The sequence below is a fragment of the Abramis brama genome (genome assembly GCF_963993115.1).
Source record: "Abramis brama genome assembly, chromosome: 1".
Classification (NCBI taxonomy): Eukaryota; Metazoa; Chordata; class Actinopteri; order Cypriniformes; family Leuciscidae; genus Abramis; species Abramis brama.
The window spans coordinates 55385974-55401050 of NC_139963.1; the positions used below are offsets into that span (position 1 = coordinate 55385974).

Consider the following 15077-nt stretch of genomic DNA (forward strand, 5'->3'; position numbering starts at 1 on the left):
TTATCCAAATGAGTCAATATTGAATCAAATCACAAGAATTGAATCGAAATGGTGAAATTTGTCAAGCAAAAAAAAAAAAAAAAAAAAAAAAACATAGCTTGCCAGAAATTGTAAGTTTTTTTCTCCTCCCTAACCTTTACTTCCCTGTAGATTAGCTTTACCTGCCTATCCACCATTCAGTCGGTACATATTTTTTTTTGTTCTCTTTTAAAGATTGGATGGGGAGGGGCCCATAGCCTACCTACCTTCGCCTTGGGCCCCCGATTTGCTAAATCATCAAAGCTGCATGTCTTCTTGGGGTGGATACCTGTTAAACCTGTTACACCTGATTCACCTGAACCAAACTGAGCTTAACTATCTGACAGCCTAAAGCACACAAGTCAAACTCCACTCTCTTAAAATCACGTGAATGACAATTTATTCTATACCATTACACCTGCCAGAATACGCAACTTAAATGTTTGATTGATGCGTGCGTGGAGATTTTCTCACTTATTTTTCCTCTCAGGACAAGATCTTTATTCCGTCACTCCAGTTATCGGCGCTCCAGTCGATCTGCTACCCTACTACAGGAGAAATACGCCTTTATATGAAAGACATAGACATAAAACTAAAGCTATTGTGAATTACAGTTCAATTTGGATGTGTGCTTTTAAAGTGACCAAATCGAGGCATAGGCTAATCTTTTATTAGCAGCTGGTCGGAATGTTGACTATAAGTTGACGTCCCTCCATAAACCAAAACCGAGAATTGTTTGCATTACATCAATATGTGAGCTGTGACATTAAGATCAGCTTTGGGGTGGTAATGTCATTTTAAGCTGCCCCCCTCATTGCCACGCCCTTGCTTTCCCCCCAATTTCCCCAAACTTATGCCACTGTATTAAGTTTGCTACAAAAAAAAAATCTCATTCAGTATTCAGCTTTGTGTTATCATGTGCCATAGTATGTTTTTGTTTCATCCTTAAAACCCCTTAACGTCCTCTTGACCATTTGGTAGAGCACATGTTGAGTCACTATATTTTATTGAGAGGAGTACCTAACTTAAAGGGATAGTTCACTTTGAAATTAAATTTTGGTATGTTTTAGCTTACCTCAAGGGCATCCAAGATGTAGGTGTCTTTGTTTCCACAGTAGTTTCAATTTTTATATTTTTTGGTCAAACCGTTCTTGTCTGTCAGTCATATAATGCAGGTCTATGGTCACTGTCTCAAAGAGCATGCACAGAGTCCAAATTAAAACAATTCCCCATCGTAAGTACACATTGATGGCCTAAGACACGAAATGAGCGGTTTGTGTGAGAAAACAAACAGTATTTATATCGTTTTTACCGATAAAACGCACGAGAGATCACTTCTGGCGCTTTCCGGCGCTTGCGCAGACTAAGCCAGAACGTGCGCATGTTTCGTGTCTTAGGCCATCAATGTGTACTTACAATGGGGAATTGTTTAATTTGACCTCTCTCTGCATGCTCTTTGAGGTGGTGACCATAGACCTGCATTATAGGACTGACAGACAAGAACGGTTTGACCAAAAAATATCAAAATTGAAACTACTGCGGAAAAAAAGACACCTACATCTTGGATGCCCTTGAGGTAAGCTAAAACAAACCAAAATTTTATTTCAAAGTGAACTATCCCTTTAAAGCTACAATATGCAAGAATTTTTTGCCGCTAGAGGGCGCTACATTCCAAACAACAACAACGGTGTAGCTTGATGACGATGTGAAGGAGCGTGGAATGATGGGAACTGTCGTTTTAAACTCCACCGTGGATGTAAATCAGTCAGGGAATGGGCGTGGTTCAGCGCGGTCTGTAATGGGAGAGAGAAGAGACGAGCGTCCAAGTAGGTCAAGTGCAAATGACGAACACCTGTGTCTTGTCTGATCCGCGTGGAGAGACTCTTATAAGCCGCGCGCTGGAACGAGAGAGAGACTGAAGAGAAAATTGGACGCAGAGAAAGAAAACCGGTGGATCCGAGCTCTCATCTTTGAACTGTTTTGTGCCGTCGCGGTTGCCATGGTGAATGCGCGTTGTGCACGACTTTTGTTTGTTTTGCTTTATTTTAATAAAGTACGAGTCCCAGTCACGCCGACCCCTGTCTTCTTCCTTCCTGACTCTTGAACCTCATCACACTTATTTAATTAAAATGAATTAACCACAAGAAAAGTAAGGTTTAACACTAAATTGGTTATCATAGATGTTACTGTATGTCTAATTCATTGTTGTAATAACGTGGCGCAGTTTTACGTGTTCTAAACAATTGTTGTAAAAGTACATTCGAACATACCCACATCATTTGCCAAAATACTGATTAATCTTTATGTATAACACATGCTATATTTATTTACATGGCCATAAACACCAGATAAACAATGTCAATAAACTAAACACAAATCTAAAGCAATAATACTTCCCTTACATAAACACAAATATTACCGAATGCTACATTTGGAAAATATAAAATTAAGCATGCTTTGTCGACAGAACCAGCTGCAATCGGTAAAGAATAATTGTGTTCCATAACGACTGCAAGAAACAAGATAACGTTTGTTGCTTGATAGACGCTACAACTACAACTTCTGCATTTGTCCAGGACTCCACGCAGTACGAGCGGAAACCGAGGGTAACGCGGATATGACGCAATTGACTGGCGACTCCCAGCTCCCCCCTGCTCTAACGTCCCGTTTCCTTGGTTAAAATCGCAATTTTCTCACGATTTAAAAATAGTTGGAAACATTTGGGATATTGTAAGTAATCAACTTAACAAAATATATAACACTGGCCTTGAGATTATGGGATATTTTAATGCAAAATTCTTGCATATTGTACCTTTAACTCAAGCTGATTGAGCCATCTCTACCATCTGATTGAGGTATGTTAAGACAAAAAAATCCACTAGATGTCACTGTGTCAATCAACAGCACTTGTCACAACACTTCCTCAAACATGGGCTGCACCCCAATTCGTCTACTTATACTACGCCCTAAAAGTATGTACTCTTTTTGTGAAGAAAAAGTAAATACTTTTGAGTGTGTAGCCAAAGAGTAGGCAAGCTTTGGGACATACTACTTCGTCATCTTTAACGGACGGATCTGTCGCGTGCATCCTGTCAGTAAACTGCCCTGTCAATCATCGTGTCACAGTTACCCATTCAATCTAATTTAATGTCCTACTGTTTCGGAGAGAAATGTAGTAGCACTACTAAATGTATAAAATTACATTTTCCTGGTGCAAATACAACCAGCAGACAGTAAAAGTTGTTGATAAAATATAAAAAGATAACAATATTACAACATTTAACCAATAATACTCAAAGCAAATACAAAATTAGCTAAGAAAAAGTGAAAACTAATGAGATGAGTTAAAAAAATATATAGTTTGGGCTGCTTAACAGCAGAATTGATCTATTTTGGCAATGAGTCAGTATTTGCCTGTTTAACAATGTAAACTGCTTTGAAACAATCTGTACTGTATAAAGCGCTATAGAAATAAAGTTGACTTGTCTTGATTAGGCTGTGTTCAGACTGCAGGTGTAACAGGATTGTCTCTGCACTGTGTTGTATTTAACTCATGATGGACATAAATTCGCGTTTAAGGATAGATCTGTTGACAAAACAAATTCGGAAATCACACTTGCACTTGTTCGCAGCCTGATTACACTGACTACATAAACAATTACACAACAACAAATTTGAAACACATGGTCTGTACATGTTGGCAACACAAATGATCAGAATTGTGAATCACACTCGCACATGTTCTAAAATGTCTTTGTATTATTTTAATCTAACGTTGCTGGTGTCTCTTAACTCCCCTACAAGCGCTTGTCAATGTGTGTTGCAGGTTTTCTAATGTTGTTTCATTTAAATCTCAATTTGTTCTCTTTAGTTTAGTTTTCTACTGTTAAACAATGGCCTGTGCCAGTGTTGCCACCTTGTGGAACAATTGATTAGTGCAAAACAAATTGTGATGTTGTAATATGCAGAAGAAAGACAACAAAAGCTAACTCCAAACGTCTGTCTTTAATGTAGGAAGCATCAGTGCATCAGCAACTCATCAACTCTTCTACTTCTTCATCATCTCTCTAGGCTCTTCTTATTAGGTTTTACTGTCCTCTAGCCGTCATACTCAGAATTACAATGATTCACAGAACACAACATCTTCCCTTTGTTGTGAACACAGGTTTCTCTCCGCTGTGGATCCTCATGTGAATCCTCAGACTTGATTTACATGTGAAGCGTTTTTTAGGCTTCTGTTTTTCCTTTCTTGTTCACGTCCATCAGGTCTAAAAGAAACATTAAATCATGAGTTTTCAAATGAGAGACAAATGTGAAATGAAAAGTGAAGCTCAAAGTCAAGATCACTGATGAGTTCAACATTCATTTTAATCTCAGCAAATCTGGTCAACAACGGCTGTGCACGATTATGATCTATTTTAATATCATGAAGATGATTTGTGTTATAAAACACTAGTTTGGTCATGAAACAATGTAAATCTAGTGAGCATCAGCATGTTCTTCATCATGAAGAATGAATGAGGAATCAAGAATAAACACCAACCTCTTTGTTCTTCAGTATCTTGATGTTTCATTCTGCAGGTTCTGGATCACTGGCGTTCTCTCCGTCCTCTCCTTCCAGATGCTTTCTGGCAGTTCTGCTAAAAACAAACAAGTTTCATTTCTTACAGACATGATACAAGAGGAATAATCAATATTTCAGACACTGAACTAAGTACTATGGCTAATCACATGTAAAAAAAAATAGTGACCGTGATCATGTACCGTATTTTCCGGACTATAAGTCGCACTTTTTTTCATAGTTTGGCTGGTCCTGCGACTTATAATCAGGTGCGACTTATATATGAAAATTAATTCAGACTGAGATGAACCAAGAGAAAACATTACCATCTACAGCCGCGAGAGGGCGCTCTAGTTGGCGGAGTTGTTCAGAAGCGACACCAAGGATGAAGAAAATGATGTGGAATGAGATCGCGGGAGCTTGGTTAACTTGTTTACTGGTAACTTGCTTGTTGGACTCGCTGGCTTATGTTAATTTAGCCTATTCAGCCTCACAGGTATATGTTCTTTATGCTATTGTGTAGCTGAATAACTGTTAATGTGTTGCGTTAACACACCGGACACCTACTCAGCCTGTTGTTCTGTGTGCTACTGTGTAGTTGAATAACTTGCAGCGGCGGTTTCTTCATTAGGGCGATCGGGCGACGCACCACCAAAGTGTGAAAGGGACTTTTACAATCACAATCTCATTCAACCACAGAGTTATGCTAGCAGTCACTCACTGTTGTTCTGCCTCTGGATATAGTCCAATCAGCGCCAAGTCACGTTCTGTGGAGTACCGCCTCTTTTTGGGCGATTTCACTCTGTCTGAGAATCGCCCAGAGTGTTCCCATAGACTTGCATTCAAAGATTTTTTTTTTCGAACTGCAGGCACTGCAATGCATTCTCTATGGGTTCCGGGAGGGCTCGCACTAACGTGCTTTCGTCATCATACGTATCCTTAACTTGTGCAGCGATTGGTGGAAACAAATATACCTCTAATAATATTTAGCCATAAGCTGTGACATCCAATAATTTCCTCAGTGCATAACTTACATTCCACGGACATATTCTCCACCTGTAAATGTTAGAAAGTCAATATTTCCAGTTTTCTGTCATGAGTGAACGAGCTTTCTGCAAGCTAAACTTCCGTGAACGAGCGCCGCCGCGTGCATGCGCGGAGCGCAATTATTCTGACTAAAATATACATTAGCACTAAATTATAAATATATTTAGCTAAAATATTTGTTGTTGAATATTTGTTGTTGGTGGTGAACATAAATGTGCTAGAGAATTTCAAACCTACATGTGTATTTTTATGATATTAGCTTTTTATGATATTATTTTTTTTATTTTAAGTTTAGTAAATTTAACTACTTCTTTAAAAAGCATTATTTTGTTTTTAGATTGTAATGTAGCAATGTTAGAATGTAATGTGACCCCTTTTTTGGATACAGTGCAGATAGACAGCAAGGTTACACTATGTTTGTTTTTATAACCTTCAATATGAACATTGTTTGTAGGACAATATTGATCAGGATTTTTTTTTTTTTTTTTTATTAAATACAGTTTTTTTATTTTTTATTATTCAAATAGAAAAATAATAATTAAATACTCAGATTATACCATACATCACCATTTAGCCCAAAAATTCAGATTTATTTGGCAACTGGCTATTTCCCAACCCTACCGGCTGAAGTTTTAGCTAAACTTTAGGCTAATGATAGCTACATTATTATCACTGTTATATTGTTATTTAACAATTAGCCTACATTCTGTCCTGGATTAATAATTCAGTTTGTTTTTCGTGTGTTTATTGTGTGGAGCTATGTCTACCGAGGTGGGTAATACATCATACACAGTATCATATGGTGTGTGTGTTTATGTTGAATTGTCGTAAAGCAGTTTGTGTTTCTCGCTCGTTCTCGCTTCTCACGAGAATTCCTATTTCCAACTTACCGGGACGTTAGTCCCCATGTTGCAAGGGTGGTTTACCGGTGGGGGGTGCGGGGAAAGTCACTATTCTCACCAGAACAGGTTATTTAACCATCCAAATGATTTCTAAATTGATTTATTAAGTTGAAATAGTTGACAAGTTCCCCTTTAACCAGGCAAATTACTTAAGAACATGTACTTATTTTCAACAACAGCTTGACAGGAGAGTTCAAATCTCATGAAGAAAAAGTGTGGAAGACCTGGTGGTCCTTGATTAGTGCTTGAATTTTACTCTCAAAAGGATGTATGAACCCTGAAATGAATAATGTAAAAACATTTGTCTATTTCTGCCTCAATACCATGGTTACAGTTAGCATTATTACATTAAATTTGTGGACTTAAACGCCTTGTAACTTAAAACTTCATGAACTTGTTCTTTCAAGGCACAATGTTTCTCGTGGCTTCCAAGTAGGGTTGGGTATCGTTTTTTTTTTTTTTTTATATACTGGTGCCAAATCGATACTTTTAAAACAGTACCGGTGCCTGTACCAATATAAAAAAAGGAGAGCCTAAAAATGATGGTGAATGACATTAAAAACCTATTATGCAAAATTCACTTTTACATGGTGTTTGAACATAAATTTGTGTTGACAGTGTGTGAGCAAAACCACCCTAGAATGATAAAAATCCACCCAGTGTTTGTTTTTTACAATCTCAATAAATCAAATAGTCTAGACTATTTGCAAAAGAGCAAATAGTCATTTCAATCGATCTCAGCCAGTTCAACAACAAATGCGTCTAAAGCTATTTATTGTCGTCGTCATAGGATGTCTCAACAAACAACGTCAGACAGTTTTATGTCACGTATAATTTTTTGCAGCAATTACAAATGTAAATAAATTAAGGTCTGCTCTATCTCCATAGACAGTATATAAACGTCTATCTCCCTGCAGCATATGTTTTCTGGTTCTGTAGCCATCTTCTCACATTTGCCACATAAGCACCTGTACGACAAGTAATGTCAACATGATGCAACAGCACCCCTCGCATAAATATAATTTCGTTTGTACTTAAGAAAAAAATGTAAAAAAAAATGTACACCTATGACATAACCGAGAAAATACTTGCCGAGACGAGTAGACGAGTTTTTTCAACATCATTTTTTGTGCAGGTGTGTCCGTTCAAGGGCAAGGAAACGCAAAAGAGGAATCAATTCGGTGTTCGCACACACTTCGGGTAACGAGTGAATCCCGATTTTCGCCTCTTTTGCGTTTAAAATTGTTTGAACACGTCCAAATGACAAACTTTCACACTATGATGGTTATATTTAGTAGTTAATCCGTAAATCACATGCGTGCCGAACCGTGTGGCAGCTGGTCCTTACAGATCACAGATTAATGTAGCCTATAGGCATTTCATCACCCCAAATTACAAATCTGACCCTGTCAAAAAAGGTGGAGTGCTTTTTGCAATTGGGTCGGTTCATGTTCACACCGTAAACAAACCGTACCAGAGTTCGTTTGGAACCGTACCGAGACCACCTCTTCAGCTGGGTCTCGGTTCGGTTGTTTGGTCCTCACCCGAGTGTGATTGCTGTATTCACACCTGCCCAAAAGATTCGCACCAAGGGGGGAAACGAACTTGAGTTCAATTCAATCGAACCAAACAAGTCAGGTGTGAATACACCCTTAGGTACCGGTTCCATATCGGTGCCAGGTTTCAGTACCCAACCCTACTTCCAAGTCAGTGCTGATCTGATATACAGTATATGGTTAATAACAGAGAGTTCTGCGCTGAATTCAAATGCTTTCTCACTAGATCTCGCTGCGATGTTATTAATACTGAATTAAAGGGATGGTTCACCCAAAAATGTTAATTAGCTCATGATTTACTCACACTTAAGTCATCCTAGGTGTATATGACATTCTTCTTTTAGATGAACAATCGGAGTTATATATATTTTTTAAATTCCCAGTTTTGTAATGGATTATAATGAATTTGCGTTTTTTTTTGCTTTGATCCGAACTGACAAATTAGACATTCCTGTTGGCTGAACACAAGTTAATAGATATCAATCAATCAACAAAGTGTCCTGTGCTCACCACACACCGGCTATAGGTGGAGAGGAGAGATTTGGCTATAGAGTGATGTGTGTCTAACTTACAGAGAAGAAACTTTGTTGCTCAGCACATGAACATAAACTACTTACTGTGATCTCAGACTGTGTTGATGTGGTTTCTCCTCTGCATGGATCTTCATGTGTCGCTTCAGGTGAGTTTTAATAGAGAAACTTTTTCCACACTGATCACACGTGTGCGGCTTCTTTCCGCTGTGGATCTTCTCATGTCTTTTTAGATATGATGACTGATTGAATCTCTTGTCACAGTGTGAACAATTGTAAGGTTTTTCTCCAGTGTGAATTCTCTGGTGACGTTTTAAAGAGTCCGCTAAAGTGAAAGTCTTCTCACACTCAAAGCACATGTACTCTCTCACACCAGTGTGAACTCTTTGATGTCTTTGTAAATAATGCAGCAGTGAAAAACTCTTTCCACACACAGAACATGAGTGTGGCTTCTCCTTCATATGAACTGCCAGGTGTGTCTTCAGGTTTGATGCCCAGATAAATGTTTTGCCGCATTGATTACATGACAACGGCTTCTCTCCGGTGTGAACTCTCATGTGTTCTTTAATAGTTTCTGATCGGGTGAAACTTTTCCCACATTGATGGCATACATGTGGCTTCTCTCCAGTGTGGATCCTCATGTGAACATTAAGGGATGAAGAATGACTGAAACTCTTTCCACACTGATCACACGAGAACGGCTTCTCTCCGGTGTGAATTCTCATGTGAACATTAAGGGCTGCTAATTGACTGAAACTATTCCCACATTGATTGCATGTGAACGGCTTCTCTTCTGTATGAACTCTCATGTGAATCTCAAGACTTTGTTTGCATGTGAAACTCTTTCCACACTGATCACATGAGAACGGCTTCTCTCCGGTGTGAATTCTCATGTGAACATGAAGGTGTGAAGATTGACTGAAACTTTTCCCACACTGATTGCATGTGAACGGCTTCTCTCCTGTATGAACTCTCATGTGAACATCAAGATCATGTTTGATTGTGAAACTCTTTCCACACTGATCACACGAGAACGGCTTCTCTCCGGTGTGAATTTTCATGTGACGCTCAAGACTTTGTTTGCGTGAGAAACTCTTTCCACACTGAGTGCAGGTTGTAGATTTCTTGGCTCTTCTTTTCTTTAAAAATGTCTTTTTAGTCTTTAAGCGACTCAAAGGTTTTCCTCCAGGTTTGACATGATGTTCCTCCTCCACTTCACTCAGTTCTTCACTCTCCTCCTTCACTTCACTCAGATCTTCACTCTCCTCGCTCTCTTCCATCAGGTCTGACATGAATGAAAAAATTATTCAATTAAAATAAAATAAAAATTATTCAATCAAAATAATTAAAAGAGAGAAATATAAAGTGAAAGGACATGAAAGTGAGCTCTGATGTAATAGTAAAACAGACAACTGTTACAAAATATTATGATAATTTGATTCCTTTTTAGAAATTCTTTAAACTTTCCATGAATGAGGTAAATTTATCTCCCAATTATTATTTTTAAAACATTCTAAGCACAAATCCCATGTTTCTTAGAAAGAACCATTAAATATATTTGATCAAACACTATTATCTAACATGATATTAACAGTAAAATATACAATACTGCCATATTTTGACACCAACTTTGAGAATTTTTTTTTTACTAAAAACGTTTGATTATTAATGGCCGTTCACACTAGACTTTTCCTTGCACTGACTTCCATTCACGCGCATGTGAAAGTGAGACACCAGAAACACAAGCTCAAGTGAATAACCCTGTGAGAAATAACAGAAGCGTTTAGCATTCAAGTGGAGTGGATTGTTTTTTTGTTTTTTTTATTATTATTATTTGTTATACCGGTATGTTAAATTTATGTTTGTGAAAATGCTGCCACAGAACGTGACGTCATTTCTCGGCCGTCTGTAGAAATTTCACATGCTCAAAGTGTAGAGCGGCCGCGGCTTTAACTAGTTTTAAATTAACAATTTTTATTAGCATTAACTGTGTCCAACATGTTTCACTCAACCCTGTTACTCCTGACATGATTTTCCTCCTTTACAAAAAACAGAGCATTTCTTAAAACTGTGACATCATCTGGGCTCTTTCTGCAGCATGATGGGAAGACAAGAGAATAATCTCAATCCATTGTCTCAGTTTTTACACAAACTGTAGCATTGACTGAATTCATCAACCCTGTTACCAAAGCTACTGTAAGAAGAATCTCTAGAACTATGAATAACTTGTATGATATTTGACAAATACAACTTTATCAGTTTACTGATTATTTCTAAAAAATAATAATTGTTTTAACTATGTTGAAAATGACAAATTCTGGAAACTTTGTTGCAAATTGGGAACCACATATAAAATAAATGTAAAATAAAACAGTTAAAATAGTATTTAGCTTGATCTGATATTGACAATAAATATACAAATGTCTCAAACCTCCCTTTACTGACCATTTGTTGAAGAAAAAAAACCCAGAACATTCTGTACCATTTCATAGTTTAACTGTTAATCTAAATGTGATGAAGTGCTTGAATGTTTCTAACATGAATGCATCATAAATGAATGAAGAATAAACACCAACCTCTTTGTTCTTCAGGATCTTCAGTGTGTTTCATTCTGCAGGGTTCTGGATCACTCATGTTCTCACTGTCCTCTTTTATAAACTCAGTCTTTGCAGATTTCTATGGCAAGCCGATTTAACTTTTATTCATTTTCAGGATATGAATCCTTGATATCAACAATTCAATTTTCACTAGTTCAAATGATAATTCTTGATATCAGGAATAATGTTTCTACTAGTAACAATGGCAATTTTTGATATCAGGAATTACATTTCAACTAGTAAAAATGTTCATTCTTGATATCAACAATTGACTTTTAACTAGTAAAAACTATTATTCTTGATATTAACAATTAAATTTGAACTAGTAAAAACTATAATTCTTGATATTAACTATTTATATCCTGGGAATGGCAATAGGCAAGCCGTTTTGACTTTTAATCATTCGCAGGATTTGAATTCTTGATATCAACAACTACATTATCGCTAGTTAAAATGATAGTTATTGATATCAGGAATTAGATTTCTACTAGTAACAATGGCAATTTTTGATATCAGGAATTACATTTCCACTAGTAACAATGCTAATTCTTGATATCAGAATTTACATTTTCACTAGTAAAAATGATAATTCTTGATATCAACAATTGAATTTCAACTAGTAAAAACTATAATTGTTGATATCTGTAATTGTATTTTCACTAGTGAAATGTCACCATAGGCTGCCATTCAAAATCAATTGTTGATATCAAGAATTGATTTCTTACTAGTTAAAATTCCAGTTTCACATATCAGAAATACAATTCTTACTAGTAAAAACCTTTATTTTTGATATCAAGAACTCAATTGTCACTAGTTGAAATGTCTATTCTTGATATCAACAATTGAATTGCTACTAGTAACAATGTTCATTTTTGATATCAATAATTCCATTTTCACTAGTGACAATGTTAATTTCTGATATCATGAATGTGATTGTTACTAGTAAGAAAGCCATTTTAGAGATCTGAAATTATATTGATATCAGAAATACATTTTCAGATATCAAAAATTAACATTGTTACTAGTAGCAATTCAATTGTTGATATCAAGAATAGACCTTTCAACTAGTGACAATTGAGTTCTTGATATCAGGAATTTGCATTTTTACTAGTAACAATGTAATTCTTGATATCAAGAATTGAATTGTTGATATCAAGAATTGAATTGTTGATATCAACAATTCAATTGTTGATATCAAGAATTCAATTCTTGATATCAACAATTCAATTCTTGATATCAACAATTCAATTCTTGATATCAACAATTGATTTTGAATGGCAGCCTATGGTGACATTTCACTAGTGAAAATATAATTCTTGATATCAACAATTACATTTTTGATATCAAGAATTAAATTGTTGATATCAACAATTTAATTCTTGATATCAAAAATGTAATTGTTGATATCAAGAATTGAATTGTTGATATCAAGAATTGAATTGTTGATATCAAGAATTAAATTGTTGATATCAAGAATTGAATTGTTGATATCAAGAATTAAATTCTTGATATCAAGAATTCATATCCTACATGTGTTTTAAATGTTAAAAGGGCGACAAAACTATTACAGATATCTACAATTGATTTCTTACTGGTTAAAATTCTGAATACACATATCAGAAATACAATTCTTACTAGTAAAAACCTTTATTTTTGATATCAAGAATTCAATTGTCACTAGTTGAAATGTCTATTCTTGATATCAACAATTGAATTGCTACTAGTAACAATGTTCATTTTTTATATCAATAATTCCATTTTCACTAGTGACAATGTTAATTTCTGATATCATGAATGTGATTGTTACTAGTAAGAAAGCCATTTTAGATATCTGAAATAATATTGATATCAGAAATACATTTTCAGATATCAAAAATTAACATTGTTACTAGTAGCAATTAAATTGTTGATATCAAGAATAGACATTTCAACTAGTGACAATTGAATTATTGATATCAGTAATTGCCATTTTTACTAGTAACAATGTAATTCTTGATATCAACAATTATATTTCTACTAGTAAGAAATCAATTCTTGATATCAACAATTGATTTTGAATGGCAGCCTATGGTGACATTTCACTAGTGAAAATACAATTGTTGATATCAAGAATTCAATTGTTGATATCAAGAATTACATTTTTGATATCAAGAATTAAATTGTTGATATCAAGAATTCAATTGTTGATATCAAAAATTAAATTGTTGATATCAAGAATTACATTTTTGATATCAAAAAATGTAATTGTTGATATCAAAAATGTAATTCTTGATATCAACAATTCATATCCCGGAAATGAATAAAAGTTAAAACGGCTTGCCATAAGATTTCGGCCCGTTTACACGTAACTTACGTGGTTATTTTGAAAAACGGAGACATTTCTCTTCGTTTGCGCCCTTCGTTTACACGCAAACGGAGGATTCGCCAATGAAACCGATTCTTTCTAAAAACTCCGGCCAGAGTGGAGATTTTGAAAATCTTCGTTTGCACGTTTGCATGTAAACTGAAAAATGAAAAACGGAGTTTTAGGCAGCGACGTCACAGAATGTGACTATTTTCGGGATTCTGATTGGCTAAGGTGGGCTTGAGCTTCTCGTTACACTGCCACCTACAGGCATGCTCTTGACAGCATACAGGTTCGTGTGCATAATGTTATTTTTGAAAACGAAGAGGGGTGAAATGTCCGTTTATGAAAATAGCCATCCATGTGTAAACGTACCCTTCAGCTCTTCCTGATGCTCTGATGCTCGTCTTCACTTGCAGCTGATGGGAATTTACAGCATTTATTGGATTTGCTGTGGGAGGAGCTGTGCAGCGCCGATTCCAGTCGAACAAGCCTAATGCGATTACAGTGGGATGAGCTGATCTGCCAAAATAAAATAAAAAATATATTACTGAGTTTGTTTTTATAATAAAATGACACTTATGTCTGTCTATCTATTCATCGTAGGCTACAGTAACTGATGCCAATTCATGAATTATTTTTAATGCTAATACTAACCTTATTTTGCTTCACTAAGATACAGGTATCTAGAAATAAAGAAAATAATAGAAATACTTTAAATTCTACCAAATATACAAAACGGTAACAAAAACAGTTAAAAACATAAACACAGAAATAAACGTAGGCTACATATAGTAGCCAACAAATCCCCTCAGTCTGCTGACACCAATGAAATGAGCTTTAAGTGTCTATTTACAGGAGATCTGAAGACATCAGCATAATAAATGAGGTGAAAACAGGAACTATTGTCATGAAATAAAGAGTGTTTTCAGCAGATCTGTTAATATTGATGAGCCTCAGACTATCAACACTCATTCAACAAGCCATTCAGGATCATCAGCAGATCATCTCACTTTATTCTGAGTGTTTGCTGTTAGAAACACATTATCAGGATAGATGATAAAAGCCTGTTAAACTGCTCTGATGAAAGAAAATACTGTTATTTCTCACAACATGACATGGATAAAACATCTATAACATAAAAAAATGATGCTCATCTTCCTCAACCACTACAGATAAATAATTACAGCAGCATAATGTCCAAATTAATAGTTTGAACTTATGGTTCTACATTAATCACTAGTTTAGATCACATAGTTAGATCATTAAAATAATAACATTGTATATGCGCAGAAACTGAAAATGATCATAAAACCTTTAAAAATAAAGAGCACCACAAAGCACTATTGTTCCAAGAGTAACGCACTATTGGTATTTATTTAATGTCTCACATGGCTCATCATAGGCTCAATGTAAAGTATTTAGCAGAATATGTACCTGTATGACACTTGAGATTGATTCACATTAATTTCCTTCAAAGATCTCGAACTTTGACGTTTGACTTGACGAAACAATTACACAA

General features: G+C 35.7%; 1 protein-coding gene across 3 annotated transcripts; it reads right to left on the bottom strand.

Moving 5' to 3' along the window:
* Nucleotides 1-4005: 4005 nt before the first annotated feature.
* LOC311067794 (uncharacterized protein) lies at nucleotides 4006-13742 on the bottom strand. 3 transcript variants are annotated; one of them, XM_084089893.1, is made up of 5 exons: nucleotides 13536-13742; nucleotides 11191-11284; nucleotides 8702-9899; nucleotides 4562-4658; nucleotides 4006-4286 (listed from the first exon to the last, which is right to left on the bottom strand). In XM_084089893.1, the coding sequence occupies exons 2-4, from the start codon at nucleotides 11246-11248 to the stop codon at nucleotides 4589-4591; spliced, it is 1326 nt and encodes a 441-aa protein (XP_083946019.1). In that variant the 5' UTR covers nucleotides 11249-11284; nucleotides 13536-13742; the 3' UTR covers nucleotides 4006-4286; nucleotides 4562-4588. The 3 variants fall into 3 exon arrangements, with proteins under 3 accessions (XP_083946019.1, XP_083946018.1, XP_083946020.1); XM_084089892.1 differs by lacking the exon at nucleotides 13536-13742 and having other exon boundaries at nucleotides 11191-11285; XM_084089894.1 differs by lacking the exon at nucleotides 13536-13742 and having other exon boundaries at nucleotides 4007-4286; nucleotides 4562-4655; nucleotides 11191-11285.
* Between the last annotated feature and the right edge of the window lie 1335 nt (nucleotides 13743-15077).

What these genes read in the sequence shown, in the direction of transcription:
- LOC311067794 (XM_084089893.1), bottom strand. Translation starts at nt 11,248, where the DNA reads ATGAGTGATCCAGAACCCTGCAGAATGAAACACACTGAAGATCCTGAA. An exon ending in AGATCCTGAAGAACAAAGAG is followed by an intron (nt 9,900 to 11,190) that starts GTTGGTGTTTAT and finishes CATTCATGTCAG; the next exon opens with ACCTGATGGAAGAGAGCGAG. An exon ending in CAACACAGTCTGAGATCACA is followed by an intron (nt 4,659 to 8,701) that starts GTAAGTAGTTTA and finishes GTTTGTTTTTAG; the next exon opens with CAGAACTGCCAGAAAGCATC.